Here is a 24,214-nt window from a genome sequence, read left to right on the forward strand (position 1 = left end):
TGCACTCGTATGACTGAAAAATACAAGGATGCATAGACATACATAGTACGGTATTATACTATTATATTAAAATTGAGTATGAAATTCAGTCCCCTCCCCTATCTTTGGATAAATTTTCTAGAGCTGATGGATTGATACTCTGCAAAAGCCAGAAGGGTTTCTATCAAATTTCACAGCTCATTCTTAATCCCATTGGGTCATTTTTTAATTTAATGGTACTTTTAATCTAGATTCTAAATAGAATTATAACAACCCAACCCAACCCAACCCAACCCATAATATAATATACAATTAAGAATCTTGCTTAATCAAAAGGGAGATTTTCTTCATGGAATTGGATCAGGGATAGGTCACCCTAGAAACAAATGCCATGCCTAAGATTTGGGCTGCTCTTAAATTGCAAAAACAAAGTTATATTACACACAAAGATGTTAACTATTGCTACGAATCATGAATTGTCCCCCACATATGAACAATTAACCATATACAGAAAAGGCATTCACTAGTGATAAATAATCAACTAAACAAAAGAAATAATGAAATCAGTGAGTCTGCTTTACTAATTCTGCTCCAAACCTTCTACTTGCCTATCTTGTTTCTCTCCTTTTTGTTGGAAATCAACCAAAGACACCTTATTCAAGGGCCAAGGTTTGAAGCCTCCTCTAAGCATTTCTTCAACCTCCTCGAATTGCAATCCTTTGGTTTCCGGAACAAAGAAATAGATGAAGAACAATGCAATGAAAGCAAAGCAACCAAACAGCAGAAAAGTTTTGGCTGAGCCAAGGGCATGGGTTAAAGTTAAGAATGTTTGGCTCACAATGAGGTTTGAAATCCAATTAGCCATTGCTGCCATTCCACCACAAAGGCCTCTATATTTCAAAGGGTATATTTCTGAATTTATGATCCATGGAACAGTTCCCATCCCTGGTGAATAAGCAATGATGTAGAATGCTAAGCCAAGTAATGCGACGACGCCAAAATTGCTTGGGCATCCTCTAGTGAACCATTCGCGATGCTCCCCATGACATTCGCTTTTTGTAATTGTATTCGAAGCTAGACATGCACCTGGTTTAACCTGAATATATAACAAAATGTAATTGAGTAATTCGAAAACCATTCTCCCAAACATAAATTAGTTCACAGTTTGTTAATTAATACAAAATCTTAGCTAGAAAGGAAAAACTTACTTTGCTAACTCCATTAGCACAAAACCCACAAACTGAAGAAGCCTTCAAGCAACTCATGCAGTTCCAAGACGATGCATCATTGGCAGTCAAGTAACTTGAACATGTAGCATTCAGGCCAAAATGGGAGGACTCTAATTCACTAACCATAGGAGCATGGATTGCAGCTTGATCAAAAACCACGAACAACATCACAAGAGAAGCCACCATGCCAATTGTACTGATAATAAGCAATCTCCTCCTCCCAAATCTATCTACAAGGAATATCAATAAAATGGTACCAACAGCATTGAGACCTGATGTAATGAGAGAAAGCGCTAATGCCGTATTGTTCGAAGCAAAGCCAGCCAACTGAACTATGGTTGGACTATAATACATAACTGTATTGATACCCACAAATTGCTGAGCCACTTGAATACCAACCCCTGCGATAAGTCCTCTGCGGACTATCACATTACTCCATGCATTTCTTACTTTACTGAAAATGTTTCCTTTGCCAATGGAAGATTCCTCTGCTATTTCAGCTTCAATTGATAACCGCAAAGCTTCTACTTCACTGTCTACATCTTCAGGGTGATATATTTTCCTCAAAATTTTGACAGCTTCTACTTTTTTATTCTGTAGAAATAAGAAAGAAAATACATAATAATAATAATAGAAGGATATTCATCCCCCGCTCCCCCAAAAAAAAACCTAAGCATTTGGTACGAACCTTTCTATAGAGCCACCTAGGGGATTCTGGAAGTAGCCACATCAATATGAATTGAACAAAAGCTGGAACTGCTGCAACTCCAAGCATCCAGCGCCAGGTTCCCGGTACCTATGTATATAACAAAATCCTCCAAAGGATGGTTATCCAAGTAAGAGAAGGTATCATCCAAAGGATGGTTATCCAAATTGAATTGATATATATAGTGGTTTTCGGGTAGCATACCTTGGTGAAACCAAGATTAAGAAGGTATGACAAAAATTGGCCTCCTGTTAGTAGCAAACCATTTGTGCTAACAAGGGCACCTCTAATTCTAGCAGGAGAAACTTCTGAAATATATAGAGGTGTAGTCATGGAAGCCATTCCAACTCCTAATCCCACAAATATCCTCCCCAAAAGTATCACCCATGGAGCCCAAGCAAGAGCCATAATTACTGCACCAGCTATGAACAAAACATCAGCTATTAAGATCGAATATCTCCGTCCAAGCTTATCATTTGTCAGTCCACCAAGTGCAGCACCGACTATAGCTCCTGCGACGGCCATACTGACAATGGTTTCCTGCCAGCAGCACATAGATGAAGTGAGAAGTTATAACCTTCTTTTGATTGCCTCTTGTCTTATTAAGAAAAGTTATTTAAGTGTCATTTTCAAAAGCTATCAATATCTCTATGAAATGACAGGATTTACCCTCATTCAAGAAAAAAAGTATTATACTAAAAGGGAAAAAAAAAAAAAAAAGGTTGAGAAAGAGAGAGAGAGAGAGAGTTTTACTTGCAGAACTGTACTCCTATCGACAGATTGAAAATCATCTCGAATAAAAAGAAGTGCACCAGATATGACTCCTACATAGAAACAAAAAAAAAATGAGAGCTTGTTCAAATTACTGTTATCCATACAGGACTATGATTTGAAAAAAATCAAGTGAGCTTAAGTAAGTTGGGTGAGAGATACCACCTACTTTAATTACCAGAAAATTCTGAACTGGACAAGACAAATTATGTAATAGAATATGATACATTTTCTACTGACTTCGAAAATCAAATCAAGCTATGTTTTTTTTTTAATAGATCATATATTAAAAAGAATGAAGAGAACCAAAAAACAAAAACAAAGGGCCTAAGCTACGTCCCAAAAAAAAGCAAAATGTTTTCCCCACCTTCGGCAATGCCATTAGCAGGGAAAAACAAAAAGCCAAAATAATAAAAGACATAACGAAGTCAGGGATAAACCAATCTGAATCTCGGTCCTGAGCATCTAAAACAAAGTCATCCTATATTGAAGACCATTAATAGAGAGTACAGAGGCAAGTTAATATTTTTCCTTTCTTTTTGGTTGAAGGGATCAATTGCTTCATTCAAAGAAAAGAAAGAGCCTACAAAGAAATCACAATGTCCATCAACCAAGCGGAAACATCTAACATAATAAGCCCCAAGGTTGTAAGAATTTATTGAAATATCAGAGTGAGCAACAACAAATAAATGGTTAATTAGCACACCACTTAATAGACACACCAACAAAAATAAATAAATAGAAATAAAGGGAAACAGAACCCTAAAAGGAATGCAGCTAGCCCTTGCACCTAGACACAAAGGGGAGTAAAATGACTGCCCCCATCCCTCATGAAAGATGGAAATCCAACCCCTGTTGATGCTTCTGTGCACCATGCTGCCTTTCAAGGAACCCTCTCCCATAAATAAATTCCTAAAAGTTTTAAACCTATCTCCTAGAATTTTAAAGCTTAATCAATCAATCTAACTTTTTTCCCCTTTTTTGCTATAGAGTATACAGACAAAGTGGAAGTAAAAAACTTGTAACAAATAAGTTATGACCAGAGATTTAGAATCAGAAGAAAATTAACAAACATATATAATGCAACAAAAAATATAAAAATTTAGGTGATCAAGAACAGTTGAGAATACATATATATACCAGTGTCATAACCAAAGAGGAATCCTCCAATGCCTGCCGATAGGGCGAGATTCATGATGTAAGGCTGCTTCCAAGCTGTCAAACAACATTCTCTGAATTCTGTTTTATCTGGTTTTTGAACTCCACCTTCCACCATTGCATCCAATCTTTTTAAGATAAAGAGACACAACAATAATCCAACTTTTAGATTAAATTTTTATACAAAAGAAAATCGAGAAGAAAGTTTGATCTTATATCTCCGGAGCATAGTAATCCTTCACTAGTAACATCCAGACCTAGAGCCCTCTGGTTTTGTCGCCGGATTACTATGCTCCGGCGACTGCGATGCCGGCATCAAATGCTCCCCTGCAGATTCCAAAATTGGCTGGCTTCAACCAATTTCTACAAAATCTTCACTCCAACATGGCCAGAAAGGTGGCCAGAAAGGAGAGTGCGCCAAAGAGATTTTCAATTCTCAAGCTTTTGTTTTGCAGATTAATGGTCCCATCTTGACCTTCATTTAAATCCTCTCTCTCTCTTCCTTGTTCTCTTTGTTGCCCTGCCTTTTTTTCCCCCCCTCCTTCCTCCACTTCTATTCACAGAACTTTAAACAACGAAAATTGGGTCTTTTTTAAACAAAGCAGAGAAAGCATTATTTAAAAAAGCAGACTCATGCACATGGCCACCCTCCAGTCTGCGCAGCCCTCTTCCCTATTCTCTTCAAAGACGCCAGCCATCAGATGAGATGCCTTTGAAGTCTCAGATCTATTGCCAACGAAAGTGAGAGGAACCGGAATGGGTTTAGGGTTTCAAAATTACAGGTGGAAACCTGTAACTTGCGGTTAAACGTAGTAGCCATATGCTCCACAACTTCCGGTGAACGACCTCTAATGTCCAGCGATTAAAATCCTGGCCTTAGATGCTGGTATAACTAATCGGCTACTGTGAATCAGGGAAAAAAACTTTTTAGGGTTTTCAAAAAACAGAACTAGCTGCCTCTTGCTGATTCTTCTTCTTCTAATTGATAATAGCCCTTACCAAATTAAGTTAACGAGACTCCAGAACGCCAAGAAGGGAGTGAAGAGGGTGGGAAGTGAGAAATTCTCTAAAACAAGATGTACTTTGGTGGAGATCCAGCGGAAAAAAGGAAAAAATTGTGTACTTGTATCGCTTTTTTGTTCTTAATCCTATATTTAAACATTCTTATTTACGCTCTCACTCCATTAATCATTCCTTCTTATTAAATTGCTTCTTCCTATTCACATTTCTGAAAGTTGAAACTCAAAGAGACTCCATTGTATATTTGTATTTGTCGAAGGAGAAAGCAATAGGAAGATTCGCTTACTGAAGAACCGCTTTATTCTTCTCTGCAACATCTCTTCGGCATTTTGATTTAGTTTTTGGGGGTGGGGCTGGGTTGCAGGAAGGATACAGGTCGCTGGAACATGGTTACCACTCGTCGGAGATCTAAAGGTCACTCGTGAGCTAATTTGGCCATGGCTGGCGCTGATAAGCAACGATCAAAGGGGATTTTCCCCTATTTTCCTTTCTGGTTCCTTATTTCACGTTTAGGATTGAAGGGTTTCAAACCCTAATTTGGGGAAGAAGATGAGGGCAATTTGGCCATTTAAATCAAAATTCTAACGTTTAACGTCTACAATTAACCGAGCGGGTGTTTTTGTTACTTGGTTTGGAAAGCAAGGGAGGTACATGGAATTTCCCAAACTTCATGGGTAAAAGTGTACATAAGTCATACCTCAGGGGAGGTACGCGATATTTTCCCTAATAAAAATAGGGTGAGAAGGTGGGAGTTATGACTTTTCCAACTCTTTGTGAGAGACCCTCTCACATACACGGCTGTGATATACGGCTTGCACAGCCGTGTATGAAAACTTTTTTCAATGAAAATAATTTAATAATATATTATATATATTTATAAAAATATTAAATTAATCGCATTTTACAATTAGATAGTAAATTATCTAGATATTATTCAATCTCAAATGAAACAAAATATTTTACATGGTTAGTCTTATCCATTCATGGATAATTCAAAAAACCCAAAAAGGAAGAGATGGCTTCCGATAAAAGAGGGAAAGAGGGGATTGGGCTCCTGCTGAGAAGCCCCGACCCAGACGCCATGCACGTCGGGATCCAGAAAGACGGGGAAAAAGGAAAACAAAATAGTAGTTAAGGGATAGAGTCCCTCAATTAATGGAAAAGAGGATATCTATATCTATATATATATTTTCAATAGATCTGACTATCTGTGAATCTGTACTTTAAAAAAAAACAAAGATGAATTTCATTGATTTTCTACTATTGTAGTATCTAGGGGGAGGAAGATCTGGGTTACGGAAGGCAGAGATATAAACGAATGATCAAAATTCCGAATCCGTTTAGAGGTATCCATATTCGGCCAGAAAATATTCAGATCCGATCACATTTGATCCGTATCTGATCCAAATTCCGTCCATTTACATCCCTAGTTAGGAATTTGGAAATGAAAACATTGAGACTTTACCACATGTATATAAGATTGAATTTCAATTGGTAGAGATTTCCATCTTAAAAAAGTTTAGTTGTCCGAGGATGGGCAGGTTAGTGGAGTGTCTCACCCAGTCACCACAGCTCCGTAGAGGGGAAAGAGGGGAATATGGATAATTTGACAATAAAATGGGTGATTTTTTTTTTTTTTGATGATAAAAAAGAAATTTATTAAGCTAAAGAGAAGGATAAACATAAGTATTGTTTGTTTCTTGGGCCTTTTTAGCTAAGTTAAACACCACTGGTGAACAGAATGGATCCCCCAAATTGCTAAAGCTCAAATCCTGCCCTATAGAGTCAATATCCAAAAAATAGTGTAAGAGCGGCCAAGGCCAAAGCTTCGTAGTTGGAGATGGAAGAAAATCAGAGATCTGCCGATCCCAATTCTATATGGATACTATATAGGTGGGGTCCAGTTCCTCTACTTCTGAAGTTGGTACTTCCATCCTATTTCTGGGAGCTCATAGTGCACCACTTGGCTTGACATGCACCCAACGGTTGATGTTAAAAAAACTCAAAATATTTTGAAAACCACATGAGATGGTTGTTTGAACCACCTTGAACCCCAAACCAAACCCATCAACAATCCGAGCTCATTGACCCATTTCGTTTTCTCGAGCTCGGCACCGTTGGATATCGCATCTGTCAGGTGTCGACCACTCCACCCCTAACTGCATCACACTGCAGAGGATTTTTGGGAACCCAACTGGGTTAGGAAAAATTATTTGCTCCATTTCCTATCCGATCCATTTTCCCAAGTCCCTCTTATAGGAGGGGATGGACCCCACCCGGACAATGTGTTCAGGCAAGCAGTAGAGGAATTTTTATCTCTTCTAATTCTGACACCCTCCAATTCCCCTACAATGCCTCACATGAGAGCTGAAATGACCACTTACCCACTACTTGGACACACTTCCCAAGGCAGTGGGTAAGTGGTCATTTCACTCCCATGTGAGGGATTGTAGGGAGTTGGAGGGTGTCAGAATTATAGGTGATAAGGATCCGGCAGTAGAGTGGTCATTCCCATCACCACTATTAGAGGAACTTAGGGAAATGGACGGGTTAGGAAAATGATCCGTTGGCTTAGGGAGTCCTTTTTCCTTGGATAAAAAGGAGGTCTTAAATCTTCATATTGACCAAATCAACATGGAATCTCTCTCTCTCAGCCCCAAATTAGATACCAAATAAGTTATCGATAAAATGCACGATTGAAATGAGTAATGATGACCATGGTTCTAAGCAGCAGTATCGCATATTCGGTATGGATTGGTTGTATCAATTCAAATATTAGCCGATCTGTATCGATATCAATCAAAATGGCTACAGAGCATGGAATCAAAACTCGACCAAAACCTATCGAAACCACCAAATTATCTTGGTTTCGACAGGTTTCGAGACGAGTTATGAAGGGAATTTAAAAAATCCATAAACTCGACAGGTTTCGATGGTTTTGGTCCAAGTTTTGACCAAAACAATGGTTCGATCGAAACCTGGTCGAACCATAACTTCATTTGGTCGGAATCCACCAATTTGCATCCCTGCTGCTCCTTCTTATCCTTCTTCAAAAACAAACAGAAAGAAGGGACTATTTAAAGTCGAGAATAAAATCCAGATTTTGAATTTTTGAATAGTGGTTCCTTCTATTTAGGTTATAGGGGGTGGTTTCACAATCTGCAAAGGCAATGTTACTCAAAGATGACCAATCTGGATTCACATATTCACAATACAATCTGGGAAGAGAAGACATCTTGAAAAAGAAGCCATTTTTTCACCCAATTTTAAGAACCCATATCGGATTCTCTAACAGACGAAACCTTTGTCATGTTCTATGAAGCCAATTTAGACTCAAAACTAAGAAACCACATCGGGCCATTAATCTTTTAAGAGTTAACCAGGCCCACAACCCGGTTAAGGCCTAGATCATCGTACCCGATTATAGCCTGAGATCGATGGAGTTCGTTCTGACCTGACATGATTATCTAAACGGACGATCACAATTCAGGGCTTGAAGTTGATTAAGCATAGTTAGGTCCGGCCAAAACGAACCAAACCCGCCCGGTTGACACCCCTTAATAAGGACATCAGTACTGGTCGTGATTTAACATGTGGTGTACATATTATTTGGATAATATGTATAATTTAGGGTTCATTTACTTTAAAATTATGTGAACTAAGTATTTATAATACCACTTTAGTGTCTGTATCAGCGCGTACATTAGCAAGCTTGGGTCAATAACCACAAATACCATTTTGAGTGATTTTTTGGTGAAATTAATTCATAGATTGTGTTGGAAATGTCAAAAAAATATGCAACCTGCAAAAAATCAGACCTAAAAAGCCTTTTTTTGGGGGTCGAAACCTTGGTTTCTCCATCAATGGGAAAAAATCCCTGGTTTCGACCAAAACTCAGTCTTGACCAAATCGAAACTTGGTCAAAACCTAAGTTTTTTTTCCTTCATACGGAGAACCCATCAGGCCCCACATGGATATTATCAACCATTCTTACCCCCTCTCATCAATGTTATTGCAATCTATTTGCACAACATAAAATGCCTTATCTTAGGGGTTTAACCTGTGGTTTAAGTGCATGGTATTGGATTGGGGATAGATCACCCTGAAAAAAAATACAATAGTGATACAGATCGATTCGGATTGGACGATTTTGCTCTTGGTTTTCCTTAAAATTGATTGTTTTGACAACTTTAACCTTGATCTGTAACGTTCCACCGATACAGGCCGGATCAACTAAGTATCGGGATACACATTCAATGAGGGAGGGAAGGTATGTGGGATTAATTGATAAAGCCAACCAATGGGTAAACACACTAGCAATGTAGGTCCCAATAGAAAAATCTCCACCGCTCTCCCTTGAGCTCGCTTTGTTTGTTTCGGCGTAAAATTTTACTTGAAATTTTCACTTGTAAAAATTTGACTTATAAAAGTTTGCTTGTATACAAGTTTTCCAATGCTTGTTTTTTTTTTTTTTTTTTATAGAAACAAACATTGGAAAACTATTCAACATGTAAAATTTTACATTTACGAAGTTAAATTTACCGCATAAAATTTTATCCGAATTTTTCAGGTAAAATTTTACGCTGAAACAAACGGAACCGTTAAAAGTTATATTTTGAAACTCTTTTTAATTTAAAATAAACCAACATCCCTTTTCTAATGGTTAGAATATGAGACACTTTATAATGGTACTGATTTCTTGTGTTTAATATTCCTTGATTATGGATTTCATGTTGGATGGAGTTGGTTGTTCTTGATTTGCATGGATTCCAAGATCTTAAAACACAAAGAAGTTAATTATTTCCACTAATCATGAATTATTCCCCAAATATGAACAATTAACCATATACAGAAAAGGCAGTGACTCGTGAGAAATAATCAACCAAACAAAAGAAGTAATGAAATTAGTGAGTCTGCTCCAAACTTTGCACTGTCCCCTTCTCTTCTTTTTCTTCTTTTTGTTGGAGTTCACCCAAACAGACCTTATTCAAGGGCCAAGGTTTGAAGCCTCCTTTAAGCATTTTTTCAACCTCCTCAAATGGCAATCCTTTGGTTTCCGGAACAAAGAAATAGATGAAGAACAATGCAATGAAAGCAAAGCAACCAAATAACAGAAAAGTTTTGGCAGAGCCAAGGGCATGAGTTAAAGTTAAGAATGACTGGCTCACAATGAGGTTTGAAATCCAATTAGCCATTGCAGCCATTCCACCACAAAGGCCTCTATATTTCAAGGGGTATATTTCTGAGTTTATGATCCATGGAACGGTTCCCATCCCTGGTGAATAAGCAATGATATAGAATGCTAAGCCGAGTATTGCGACGATGCCAAAATTGCTTGGGCATCCTCTAGTGAACCATTCACGATTCTCCCCATGACAGTCGCTTTTTGTAATTGTATTCGAAGCTAGACATGCACCTGGATTAACCTGAATATATAACAAAATGTAATGAGTAATTAGAAAACCATTCTCCCAAACATAAATTAGTTCACAGTTTGTTAATTAATACAAAATCTTAGAAAAGAAAAACTTACTTTGTAAACTCCATTAGCACAAAAACCACACACCGAAGAAGCCTTCAAGCAATTCATGCAGTTCCAAGACAATGCATCATTGGCAGTCGAGTAACCTGAACATGTAGCATTCAGGCCAAAATGGGAGGACTCTAATTCACTAACCATAGGAGCATGGATCGAAGCTTGATCAAAAACCACGAACAACATCACAAGGGAAGTCACCATTCCAATTGTACTGATGATAAGCAACCTCCTCCTTCCAAATCTATCTACAAGGAATATCAATAAAAGGGTACCGACAGCATTGAGACCTGATGTAATGAGAGAGAGCGCTAATGCTGTATTGTTCGAAGCAAAGCCAGCCAACTGAACTATGGTTGGACTATAATACATAACTGTATTGATACCCACAAATTGCTGAGCCACTTGAATACCAACCCCCGCGATAAGTCCTCTGCGGACTAGCACATTACTCCATGCATTTCTTATTTTACTGAAAATGTTTCCTTTGCCAATGGAAGATTCCTCTGCTATTTCAGCTTCAATTGATAACCGCAAAGCTTCTACTTCACTGTCTACTTCTTCAGGGTGATATATTTTCCTTAAAATTTTGATAGCTTCTATTTTTTTATTCTGTCGACATAAGAAAGAAAATACATAATAATAACAATAGAAGGATATTCATCCCCCGCTCCCCCAAAAAAAAACCTAAGCATTTGGTACGAACCTTTCTATAGAGCCACCTAGGGGATTCTGGAAGTAGCCACATCAATATGAATTGAACAAAAGCTGGAACTGCTGCAACTCCAAGCATCCAACGCCAGGTTCCCGGTACCTATATATATATAACAAAATCCTCCAAAGGATGGTTATCCAAGTAAGAGAAGGTATTATCCAAAGGATGGTTATCCAAATTGAATTGATATATATAGTGGTTTTTGGGTAGCATACCTTGGTGAAACCAAGATTAAGAAGGTTTGACAAAAATTGGCCTCCTGTTAGTAGCAAACCATTTGTGCTAACAAGGGCACCTCTAATTCTAGCAGGAGAAACTTCTGAAATATATAGAGGTGTAGTCATGGAAGCCATTCCAACTCCTAATCCCACAAATATCCTCCCCAAAAGTATCACCCATGGAGCCCAAGCAAGAGCCATGATTATTGCACCAACTAGGAACAAAAAATCAGCTATTAAGATCGAATATCTCCGTCCAAGCTTGTCATTCGTCAGTCCGCCAAGTGCAGCACCAACTATAGCTCCTGCGACGGCCATACTTACAATGGTTTCCTGCCAGCAGCACATACATGAGATATAAGGATTAAATGATAAAGGGTGTAACTTTAAGTCACCAAGGTGGTGAAGCGAGAAGTTATAACCTTCTTTTGATTGTCCCTCGTCTTATTAAGAAAAGTTATTTAAGTGTCATTTTCAAAAACTATCAATGCTTATGTGAAATGACAGGATTTACCCTCATTGAAAAAAGAAATGTGTTAACACTAAAAGGGAAAAAAAGTGAGATTACCAATTTTGTTTACAACAAGATTAGATTTTCCCAATAATAAGTGGGGTATGTATGAGAGAGAGAGAGAGAGATTTACTTGCAAAACTGTATTCCTATCAACAGATTGAAAATCATCTCGAATAAAAAGAAGTGCACCAGATATGACTCCTACATGGCAACAAAAAACATGAGAGTTTGATCAAATTACTGTTATCCATAAAGAACTAAGATTTGTGAAAAATCAAGTGAGCTTAAGTAAGTTGGGTGAGAGATACAACCTAGTTTAAGGACAAAAGATCTCTGTTCGGGATTGTGGCTTACGCCAGCATTTCCTTTAGTCTATCACTCTCCTCCCCATATGAAAAGACACTTCTGCCCCCTTGTTTTGAGGATGACAAAGATAGACACATGGGAGTCCATACTCCCGGACAGAAACCTACTTCCCCAAGTTTAATTACCAGCAAATTAATTCTTGACTGGTCTAGACTAATTATGTAATAGAATATGGTAGATTTTCTGCTGACTGTGAAAATAAAATCAAGAAAGTTGAATTGAAGACTGATTTGCGTAATCTATTGGTGACCACCCTCTGTTGAGGACCATTAAGAGGATAGGCCTTGGTGCAACGGTTAAAGTTGCTCCAGGTTTGAGACTGGAAACAGCATCTCTGTGAAAGCAGGGGTAAGCTACGTACATATATTATGACCCTCCTTAGACCCTGCAGTAGCGAGAGCCTCGTGCACTGGGTATGCCCTTTTTTTAGAGAGGGATTGATTGCTCCATTCAAAGAAAACATAGAAATTGTAAAGAAATCACAATGTCCATCAACCAAGCAGAAACATCTAACAGAAATAAGCCCCAAGATTGTAAGAATTTAGGTGATCAAGAAAATTTTGATATGTACCAGTGTCATAGCCAAAGAGGAATCCTCCAATGCCTGCAGATAGGGCGAGACGCATGATGTAAGGCTGCTTCCAAGTTGTCAAACAGCATTCTCTGAATTCTGTTTTATCCGGTTTATGAACACCACCCTCCATTGCATGCAATCTTTTTAAAACAGAGAGACAAGTAATCCAACTTGAATAAACTATTATACAAAAGAGAAGAAAGTCTGATCTGATATTATCTCTCTTGAATAAAATCAGATCCTGGTTTTCTCTGAAATGTCATGACAGAATGCCCTTCAATTTCATGAAAAAATGTAAAAACAAATGATCCAATTTTGGTCGATTCATGCTGAGTTTTCTGGTCTGAGAACCAATTCTAAGGTTCTTGAGACTGATGATTACTCTGGCTTTTGAAAAAAGTAAAAGGGCAAAAAGAAAAAAACTAAAACTCTAAAAGAAGTTAATTAACCAACTACAACTCAATTTATAAAATTAATTCCATCATAACAAGTAATAAAAGAAAAATAAAGAACAAAGAAGACATCCAGGAACTAAACTAACAATCTAGAAATGTTACCAGATCACAGACAGGGAGATATGAGAGTTATTGAGAGCTGTGGATGATTATTGTTTATACATACATTCAATTACAGAGGTAACCTTGATTACAGAGAGAAGGTAGAAAGTATGGATAATGAACTCTAATGGATATCTTTAATAGAGGTGGAGAGAACTACTTGTACCTGATTTAAGGGTGAGACAGACTAACTCTCCAAATGTTTACTGTATGTCCAAAAAAGAGATGTTTCTCTCCAATAAACTCTCACTTCTGTCTCTCTTTATCTCTGTTCTGTGTAATATCATTTATTCTCTTCTCTATAAATGGATTACAAAGAGAGAAGAAGATATGTTAATTGGAAAGTTAGGATGGGTTGAGTTGGTGAAGAAGATGTGTCTTCTTGTTTTCTTCATCAAACACCTTTGATACAATTCATCAAACACCTTGGATCCAATTCATCAAACACATTTGATCCAATTCATATTTACCTCTTAAGGATTTAATTTGATTTTAAGAAAACTGAGAGAGCCATTAATTAACCTAATCACCCACCCTTAATAAGAGGAAGCTACTGTTTCATGCAATACTACTGTTCCAGGTTTCTTTCCATTTTTCACTTCCTCATCCTTAGAACTCGTCACTTCTTTTCCACATGTCTTTTCCATTTCTGGCTTTGCCTCAACCGCACAGTTGAGTGATTGCAGTCATTGCACACATTCAAGCAGTTCAGTTTCCCTATATTCGAAGCGAATAATACTCCGTTAATGGAGAAGAGGATAAGCTTTCCACCTCACTCCCACTGGAAAGAGAGAGAGAGAGTGAATGACGGTTTTCGTAAACTTGAATCTTGAACAACTAAATGGAGTATTACGTATCAGCCACAACGTGGCAGAGATGAATGAGGAAATTTATTGCACATTTTGGACTTATTATTGGATTAATGATCATTTCACAAATGGACCCACCTGCATTATAATTCCAAATTACCATTGTTAAAAAAAAATAAAAATTAGACATGTATAGGGATATAGGATCGTCTCCATAGAGCCCAGCATGTTCAGGAAGCATCCAGTCGTTGGGTTGTGCCACACATATCTCTAGCCTCTAGGCATGCGCCAAGATGTTTGCAACACAACTCCATGGCCCACCCTTGCCCTAGGTGCTAAGCTTCCTGGAAAGGAGCCGGAGCCTAGATTACGGGAAAGGTATTTGTACACTGGAGATTCTCTCATCAACTGCATCAAACAAGGTGTGTAGGAGCTTTGTCATTTTGGATTGGCATTTATGTTAATCTGACTGCATGTTATGCATGTGGTGCACATACACGGCCATGCATGAAGGAACAAATTTGGCTTTCCTACTACCCCAAATCATAGGCGCAAACTTGGAAGAATCCCTTTCCCTCTTTGGGTTTACAAATAACCTCTTAGATTTTAGTATTATCCAAAATACCCTTCTGGATTCTAAATCGACACCTACAATTGGGGCAGTAGGAACATAGCTACAACCCGTGGCAACAATCAATTTTCGTCCGTGCATGAAAACTTTTACCATAGATTATCCCAAAAATTGTATTTTGCAAGTTGTAAGTACCGTGGTCCTTTGCGATGAGGGTTTCCTCAGTCTTATTGACGACAGGCTATTGGGTCTGATAAAGTGGGGTATCGTTTTGACACCTCATCATGGGGTAGGGGTCATGCTTCATAAAATATTAAAACAATGAAGAGTCGCCACCTAGGTTTAGGGCCTAGGACCCACAAGATGTAGCCCTATCCATTATGAACGGAAACGGGCTACAGAACTCCATATGGTTTGGTCAGAGATTCGGGTAAGGGATCAGGTTACAAGCATGAGAAGGTGTTAGGCACCCATCTTGTCCGGCAAGAGCCAGTCTTTCTGTTATAGATGCTAAAAGGAGAGAATATTCTCTCTATATGAAGTTACATAATGTACATTATACATGCATTTATAGTATGTACACTAAATGATAAATCACAAAAAAAAACTACATTGTAAATGATGGAAATGTACTAAATGTACCTCTATGCGAGTGTACCTCGGATCTCAACGATTCCCTGGCTCAGGGGAGACGGATGAATGGGCCAACACGGGCTTTTCTGAACAGAGTAACAGCTCTTTTTGAATGTTCTTTGGTTATCTGTATGCGGACAGAATAACGGTTGCGAAGAAGATTTTCGCTATCCGTACACTGACGGGATAGCGAGATAGAGAGGTGGGAACCGCTCTTTTATTCAAGTGGGTAATCGACAGATCTACCCATACATTCGGAGTCTCGCTCCAACGAACACTCAAGAGGGGAAGAAATGGGGGAAAAAAGACTAAAAAACGAGCTGGGAGGGTCTCTTTGCCCGAAAACCTCTGATTTGGGGGGAGGGGGACCCTCTTATTTATAAGGAGGGAAGCCCCTTCAAAGGCCATGTGGAGACCACCATGGCGTCGTGGTGGCCCCTGCCACAGTGTTGTGGCTAACATCAGCCGGTCGACGTCAGAAACCCCCCGGCACCGTGATTTTGTACTTGGGTGTCGTGGGGGGCCTCCACAGTGCCGTGAGGAACTGTCACAATGCCGTGATCGGTGAGATTTCTCTCTTTTTCACTTTTTTGGGCCAAAATGGGCTTTTTTGGGTGTTGGGGTGTGTTTGGGCGCATGGGCCCTGTCTTTTTAGGTCTGGGAAGGGAGGAAGGTGTGGCGTTCATCGTCCGTATCTCGTCGTCATCATCGCCAAGGGGGGTGACAAAATTTAGTGTCTACACAAGTATATAAAAAATTAGGGAAAAAGAACTCTGAGGAGTGTGGCTTGTCGCCACCACTCCCATGAGTCTCTCTCTCCTCCCTACATGAAAAGACACCTCTGCCCCCTTGTTTTGAGGAGGAGAGATATAGACACAAGTATAGAAATTGCTTTCTTAAAATTAAAAGAAAAGGATTATGGAATAGATTTTCTCCTTTATTTCTCTCCTTCCCATTAAAAAAATTCTCCGACGACATGATCAGCCCAAATGCCCAATGTATGCTATAATAAAAAAGATCTTCCTCACTCTTACAAATGCGTTTTTAGTTTTATCCAGATGTGCCCAAAATTTTGTGGATGGGTAATGGTTTTTGGTATTGTTATCAGACGATCTGTATCAATATTGCTAGCCACTGATCTCAATACTATGTCGATATCGTATCAGTGAAACGGTACAGACCTGGAGTAAAACAGTAAAAAAAAAAATCCAATTTTTAAGTAAATCAGGGGTAAAAGAATAAAAAAAAATCTTATTTTTTAGGTAAACTAGGGGCAAACTTATCTGATTGATCTGTATAGATATCGTATCAGTTATGGATGTAATCAATACCCAATCTGATACCGTGCACCAAACCATGGAATGGGTAGACCCGAAACTCCCCTGCCTACATGCCTAATTTTACCCAAATGAAGTTTTTCAGGTGTCAAAATTAAGTTTGAAAAATCTAGGAACTATGCAAGGTACATGGATATGTTCATATGACTTAAAAATACAAAGATGCATGGACATACATAATTGGATATTTGATTAAAGAGAGAATGTTCTATGTGCCGCAGTGCAGCCTGCACCCAGGCACATGGGCAGTCTGTGCAGGGGGTAGGGTTGTCATTGCACCCACCCCCATGTGCCTGGGTATAGGCTGCACTGCGGCATAGAGAACAACACCCCTTGATTAAATTTGAGTATCAAAATTTGACACATGGCTAACATATAGGTGTAGAACTCATCCAATGGTCAATTGGGGAGAACCAACTCCACATGGATTACAATGTTGGACCATTCACATAGGCTCTGTTTGGTTGCAAGGGGAATTAAAGGGAAAGGAAGGAAACTTTTCATACTTAAAAAAGGAATTATTATAATCATTACCCCATGTGACATCATGTGACAATATCAAATAACTCTAAATCATTCCATATTTGGTTATTAAATTCCACTTTACTTTGCTTCTAATTTCCTTTGGTTTAAAATAAATACCAACAACTACCTAGCTCAGTTGGTGAGCCGTGGTGTGCTTCATGCCTATGCTCACCAGGAGGTCTCGAGTTCGAGTCTCCTGGCTGGTGGTACCTTATCCCCTCCCCGATTCAATCTCCCCTTATACAAAATATATATATAAAGCTCCCAATTGCACAAAAAAAAAAATGTAAAATAAATATTACATGTAAAATGTATATTTACTATTTATGGTAAGAAATTGAAATAGTTTATACAATTACATGGGGTAATGATTACAAAAGTTTCTTTTTTAGGTTTGAAAATTTTTCCTTCCCTTCCCTTTAATTTTCCTTACAACCAAACGGAGCCATAGTTCATTTGCCTGTTCCAAGATACAAAAGGGGACGACAAGGTGAATCACCCACATATGTTCTTCATAAATCACAAGTGGTAACAAGTACCTTTGTTTCCAAGGTGATTTTTAGGATTTTTAGCTGTTGGATAGATATTTCAATGGTTGGACTAGTCATATGTTGAATTTCAGCCTCAAAGTCCAGTAGAAGAGATAACAGCATAGTTTCTAGATTTCCTGTACCGACAGAAGGTGACCCAGTCCGACAGAAAGTACTAAATATTCAAGGGCTAACTTCCCGGTGGCATACATCTACCTATACTAGTCTGATTCATCATTATAATATGTTTTTGGAAATGGGTGACCGAGATCTTCAAGCTTCCGGTTCAGCTACATCGTTCTTCTGAAATTTCCTTCATTTTCAAGGCCATTCGGGGTTCCAAAGATTTTTTTGGATTTTGAATTTTAACACACTTTTTGAATTTTGACACACTTTTGCGTGTTCGTAAAGTCGTTTTAGAGCTTGTAATCTTCATCTTGAATTTTATGAAATCAACTGTTTCTTACTTATTTTCATTTATCTTCTACTTTGTGGATTTGAGGGTTCATTTGAGCTAAAATAATTTCCTTCATTTTCAAGGCCATCCGGGGTTCCAAAGTTTTTTTTGGATTTTGAATTTTAACACACTTTTTGAATTTTGACACACTTTTGCATGTTCGTAAAGTCTTTTTAAAGCTTGTAATCTTCATCTTGAATTTTATGAAATCAACTGTTTCTAATTTATTTTTATTTTTCTTCTACTTTGTGGGTTTGAGGGTTCGTTTGAGCTAAAATAATATCTAACACGCCCCCCCCCCCCCAACCCCCAACCCCCCAAAATACTTCTCGTGCGTCAAATTCAATTAGTCATCCTTCAGTTTAATGACATACCACTATGTTCATGAATTGTTTCATGTTGTTTTCAAAGCATGTGAGATTATGGAATTCATTTTGGCACCCTTGGGCGTTGAAAACAACAATATACTTAAGTGTGTTTTTTTTTGTGGGTAAATGACACCTAGGGTATCTAACGTTTAAACAAAATTATAATTTAGACTTTAGATATCCAATGTTTCACATATTGCGTTTGGTTGGGATATCTAAATCAGATTATAACAAAATCAGATCAGTTATAATCTCATTATTCAATTTTTTTTCTTTTTCTAATTATACCCTTTTAAATAAATATTTTATTTTTTAATATAAAAAACAATACCCACATCACCATCCCCTCATCTTCTTCTTCGTCTTCCTGCAACCCCACCGACCCCAACCCTACAGTCGTTGGAGTAAAAGGAGGCCACTGTAGTTTCTGCAAATCATCAAGTGGTTCTTTTGGAGGTTTTAGTCAGCTCTTCAAATCATGTAGTTTGATTTTTTATTTTATTTTTTAATCATCACTTGCTAAGGAAAACTGAGATTTTAGAGTTTAGACAGATAGAAATCTGGAGTCCAAGACTATATGAGGTGACTTATTGGATTAGGGTTTCCTCTTCAAAGTGGAAGAGGAAAAGAAAGTGTGAGTGTGATTAGAACGAGGAATTTGAATTCCTAGATATGGTGAGAGATTGGAAAGAAGAGCGAAGAAGTAGGAGGAATGGCTAACTAACTGGAAAACAACACAAATGGGACGATTGCAAGGGTGCGGCGGTAGGAAGAATAGGGGAGGGGCTTGAGGAGGGTGGGGCAGGAAGTTGCAGAGGTGAGCGATCGATGGCAGCAGGGGAGGACGAACAGGGGTGGGGTTGTGGGAAAGAAGGGGTGGGGGGGGGGGTGGTTTGGGGAAGGAAAAAAGGGCGGGGTAGACGGTGAGGGTAGGGCGTGATGGTGGGATTAGGTTGCAACGAGGATTAGCGGCAGATCAGCTTGAATAATTATGGATGAGATTTTGCTGCTACACTTGTAGGACAAGGCTGGCAGCGAAGGAAATGGAATCTTAAAGGGTATTTTAGAAAATACAAAAATCTAGAAAAGTATTTATGAAGCCCAAGGGGAAGTGAATTATTCCATTTCCTTGGCTGCAAGCCTTGTAGCAGGAACACGCCTTGTAGCAGGAACATTCCTATTACAAGTATAGCAACAAATTTTTTTCGAATAATTATCACCTCCAATTCGTGGGTACTTCCAATTCCTCAAATTCCTTTAATAGGGGGAGTGGACCCCACCTTGGGCAATATTTCGGGTTGGGGGTAGGGTGATCATTTCTACCCCCATGTGAGGAATTGGAGGAATTGGAGGGAATAACGATTCGATGGGTTTGGGTTGAAATCGTTATCCCCTCCAATTCGCTGCCCCCTTCAAGTCTTCCAATTCCTCACATGGGGGAAGAAATGACCACCCTGCCCTTTGCCCAATAACACTGCCCAAGGTGGGATCCACTCCCCCCTATTAGAGGAATTGAAGGTGCCTGCGATTTAGAGGTGATAATTATTCGTTGCAATAGGGGCTTTGGATCAATGGGGTTCAAGGAAGAAGAAGTATTAGAAGAGGGACGGTGATAAGGGTTCCACATAGGTTTTTTTTATTAAAAAGTAAACATAATTATTCAGAAGCGTAAAATTGGAAAAGAAAAAAAAATGAGTAATCAGATTAATTATAATCAGATTTAGGTATCCCAACATAATATGTGAAAAGTTAAGTATCTAAACTAAATTATTTTTTTTTGGATGAAAGTGTAATCACACAAACCACACACCAATCCCAAAAGATATCTAAACTATAGTTTGTTAAAATGTTAGGTGCCCTAAGTGTCATTTATCCTTTTTTTTTTCTTTTCTTTTTTTAAAAGTGTAATTACACAAATCACATAGCATTCCCAAAAGGTTAACAAACACTTAAGTAGATTATTGTTTTTCCCTGCCTAGCTGCTCCCTTTGTAGGAAAGGATAGGAGTGTAATCCGTTTTGCTCAATAGACTATCTTTCTACCCAAAAAAAAACTAGATTATTGTTTTCAATACCCAAGGGTACCAAAATGAATTTCATAATCTCCACCCAAAAAAAAATTGAATTTCATAAGCGCACATGCTTTAAAAAACAAAAGCATTGAGTCAATTAATGGATTTCCAATACGGCAATACCCATAGCACATGACATATTGTCTATGTCCACATATTGCTTAAATTTTGTTTTAAAAAAAAAAGTCAAATTTGCTTAAAACTATTTGAAGAATTATCATTATTGAAAAATAAAAGAAAGTAAAATATCCATGAGAAGGGCCCCACGGTGATATTGAGGGTTAAAACGACTACAACAATTTCATTTTTTGGATCTACCGATTAAAGTTATTGGTCTAGTTTTGGATTTATCGATTAAGTTATTGGTCTCCCACCGGTTCTAGAACCGATAGATCAACTAGAAACCAGTATAAATCCTTATCCTAAACTTATATACTATATAATTCTTAAAGACTTAAGATTATGATAACTAAGGAACCGGACCGATAACCTAAAACCGGACCAATTGACACCCTTAGTAATGACCAGCCGCCAATTTGTACTTAAGGCTATGTTTAGATGCCAAGAAAATAAAAGAAAAAAAAAATTATGATGATGCAATGATTGATTTATGTCTCTCTTTCTCTCTCCTCAAATTCAAATGCACAGAAATCAACTGGTAATTTACAATGAAACACCGTGTGATCAAAACTGTTTTTTTACGGAAACAATGATCAGAATGCTAAGATCTCCTTTATGTTCAAAATATTACGAAAAAAATGAGAAGATTCTCTAAGCAAGCAATATTGATGAGCGATGAAATGATTTCACACATAGACAGGTAGTGAAGTCATTTCATATTCTCTCTATTTTTGATAGAATTTTCTACTTTTTTTTTTTTAGGTAATAGAATTATCTACTTTTAAATTTTAACCAGATTACTTTCAAATTTCAATGCACCTAATGTCGTGTTTTCAAGTTCTGATTCTTATATTATACGCAAACCCCGAAATAAATTTAAGGGAGATTTTCTATCATTTCTTTATATATTTGACCTATATTTATTCAAAGTTTAAACTATACTACTTAAATTGCTTTTCTGATTCTTCCACACAAGCAAAGTTCCACCTCTTTTTCCTCTATTAATTCTTAATCCCTAAACTAACCCTGCTCCCATCTCCTTCGACAGCCCATTCTGATGACACCCGACTCCCATAGCCTCCTGTCACCCCCGCCTTCCCCTTTACCGTGAACCACCCCTCTCCACAACTCCTATCCCAATCTCTCCTCCCCCCCCCCCCCCCCCCAACCCCCCCGGCGTGCGCTTCATCTCCACTCCTCAGGCTCGATTTGTTCTGCAATTGCACATGATTCACAATTTGGGGGCTTTAGACTTGATGAAACAAAACATGCTGAGGAAGAAAGCCATGATCATGGGGGCTAAATTTCTCCTTTTTGTTTTTGGCTCTTCATTTCAATCTCCATTACTACTTACATAAGAACAAGAAACTAACGAATAAAAATAAGATAAGTCCATCGTCCACGGTCCATTAGATTACCCCAATGCAGAGAAACATTAGGTGAACAATGAACAGGGCCTCTATTCTGGCAAACTCGAATTTCACAGCCCCTGCTTCGTACCAAACTGATAAATTAAATCACCTTTTGATTTGGATAATGGAGGTTACAATCAGTTGGCACATTGCAAAGACCGTAGAATTGTTAGTTTATAGTTTCAGGTTCTATGAGCTCGACTTCCACAGCTTCTACTCAAACAGTACTAAAAGCCTCACCATAATATTCACGCAAAGGGTGGATGAAGGCAGAGGCTAGGTCCGAGGGGAGATGGGGATTGGTGCCCCTGTAGTCTGCCAACAATACAAGAGACCACAAAGACGGTGGAAGATAAGAAAGCAGAGAGAACCCTAGAATCAGATCTCTGCTCTTTGCGTCAATCTTTGAAACCCTTCCCCTCCCAAAAAAAAAGATGTATTTTAAGTTGATTTTACATTCTCAGAAAATAAAAATAGTAGTTTTTAACGCTCAGAAATGCAAAATCGACCTAAAATACATACTCAACACAGCCTTTGAGAAGGTAAAGCAAGGCAGGACAACTTAGCTTGGTCGACGAGGTGGACCTTGACAAACTAGTCTACGACAGTGGCAAGATGAGAAGTGGCAGCGGGCGGACGATGAGGACTATGCTGTGGAGGCTGTGGGAGGGACGCAGGGGTAATTTAAGGATTTAGAATTACATTACCAAAGGGCAAAAAGGCCTAACGTTTGCTTTATCTAGAGGAAACTTTCCCTAAATTTAAAATGGACTAGACTCTAAGGAATCAAAAAGGAACAACATAGCGCCACAACAGAGGGGCTGATATCAGGGACAACGTTGTGAACTATCTTCTTTAATTTAAGGTAAATTTACACATACCTCCCTGAGGTTTAATGAAAGGATATTTTCAACCCCCAGGTTTGGAAAATTCTGCATACCCCCCTGATGTTTGCAAATGATAACCGATTGTCCATTCCGTCAGTTCATGATTAACACTATTAAAAAATAGACTTGAACTGACAAAATTGCCCTTACGCAAATTTTTTTAAAAAAAAAAAAAAAAAAACACCTGCAATTCATCTTTCCCAAACGATTTTGGGGAAGATGAGTTGTAGGTTTCAAAACCCTTTCAACCCTTATCGAAATTAGGAAAATTTTCAAATCCACTCCACCTGCAACTCATCTTCCTAAGAGGAATCTCATCAGGAATGAAGTGAAGACATGAAAAAGAGAGAATTTAACAACTTCAAGATTGCCATGCTTGACACAAAAATCAAAACAGATAGAAGTAGGCCAATGTCAGATTAAGAAATAGAAGAAGCTTTCCAGAAATTAGAGATTAAGAAATAGAAGAATCTTTCTTCTTCTTCCTCGATGAAAGACCAGGCGGTAGCTCCAAACCTCGAAGAGAAGAACTCCATGCTATGAGGTTCACTCGAGCGAAATTCTGGACTCAAGTACTAAAACCCTTCTCTATTGGAACCAGCCAACAAACTTGAGGTTCAACAACCTAAAAAATCAAGGGGTTAATTTGACAGGAAAGACTTGGCGGAAGATAAAGAAGAAACGGTTGCCATTAGCTATAAGGTTTTCTAAGCAAAGGATTTGGGAAGGTCAATCGAAGCGATCGCAAAGATTTCAAAATTTGGAAAATCCAAAGCAAAGATTGCATTTTTCGTCCCTTTTCCTTTCAATTTGTGGGAGAAAGAGAACAGAAGAGAGCCCAAAAACCAAGGAAGACTTATCCCTTTTATGAAATTCGAGATTCCTGCAAATATTGGAAAACCACTTAGCTAGTAAAAATTTACAATGTCAGATCTCCAGTGATGCTGCCCTTTTCGCCGGTTAAAGATCTCGGCTTTACAGTTTTTGGCTCAGATCTCTGCTTCCGAATGGAATGGGACTTATGGTTTGTATCGAAGGATACAAACAAACCGTTAAGGACCCACTTTTTGTGAAGGGAAAATATCTTCTCCCACGGGATCTGACCCTCTGGAATGGAGAATGACATTTTTTTATTTTTGGTGAAGATGGAG

The 24,214-nt window shown here is 38.3% G+C and overlaps 2 protein-coding genes across 2 annotated transcripts; both read right to left on the reverse strand.

Moving 5' to 3' along the window:
- Positions 1-559: 559 nt before the first annotated feature.
- LOC122659512 (inositol transporter 4-like) lies at positions 560-2,774 on the reverse strand. Its single transcript, XM_043854615.1, has 5 exons — positions 2,668-2,774; positions 2,119-2,454; positions 1,897-2,004; positions 1,188-1,802; positions 560-1,075 (listed from the first exon to the last, which is right to left on the reverse strand). Exons 2-5 carry the CDS (start codon positions 2,437-2,439, stop codon positions 560-562), a joined length of 1,560 nt encoding a protein of 519 aa, XP_043710550.1. The 5' UTR covers positions 2,440-2,454; positions 2,668-2,774.
- A 6,992-nt stretch (positions 2,775-9,766) lies between these two features.
- LOC122660184 (inositol transporter 4-like) lies at positions 9,767-12,982 on the reverse strand. Its single transcript, XM_043855383.1, has 6 exons — positions 12,784-12,982; positions 11,977-12,047; positions 11,330-11,665; positions 11,106-11,213; positions 10,397-11,011; positions 9,767-10,289 (listed from the first exon to the last, which is right to left on the reverse strand). Exons 1-6 carry the CDS (start codon positions 12,914-12,916, stop codon positions 9,768-9,770), a joined length of 1,785 nt encoding a protein of 594 aa, XP_043711318.1. The 5' UTR covers positions 12,917-12,982; the 3' UTR covers position 9,767.
- Positions 12,983-24,214: the final 11,232 nt, after the last annotated feature.

This window comes from Telopea speciosissima, chromosome 4 (assembly GCF_018873765.1).
Source record: "Telopea speciosissima isolate NSW1024214 ecotype Mountain lineage chromosome 4, Tspe_v1, whole genome shotgun sequence".
NCBI classification, from domain to species: Eukaryota; Viridiplantae; Streptophyta; class Magnoliopsida; order Proteales; family Proteaceae; genus Telopea; species Telopea speciosissima.

Coding starts and splice junctions, on each gene's coding strand:
- LOC122659512 (XM_043854615.1), bottom strand. CDS start 2,439: ATGGCCGTCGCAGGAGCTATAGTCGGTGCTGCACTTGGTGGACTGACA. Junction 1,803..1,896: donor CTAGGTGGCTCTATAGAAAG/GTTCGTACCAAA, acceptor TTATTTCTACAG/AATAAAAAAGTAGAAGCTGT. Junction 1,076..1,187: donor GTGCTAATGGAGTTAGCAAA/GTAAGTTTTTCC, acceptor TTATATATTCAG/GTTAAACCAGGTGCATGTCT.
- LOC122660184 (XM_043855383.1), bottom strand. CDS start 12,916: ATGGAGGGTGGTGTTCATAAACCGGATAAAACAGAATTCAGAGAATGC. Junction 11,214..11,329: donor TTAATCTTGGTTTCACCAAG/GTATGCTACCCA, acceptor ATATATATATAG/GTACCGGGAACCTGGCGTTG. Junction 11,012..11,105: donor CTAGGTGGCTCTATAGAAAG/GTTCGTACCAAA, acceptor TTATGTCGACAG/AATAAAAAAATAGAAGCTAT.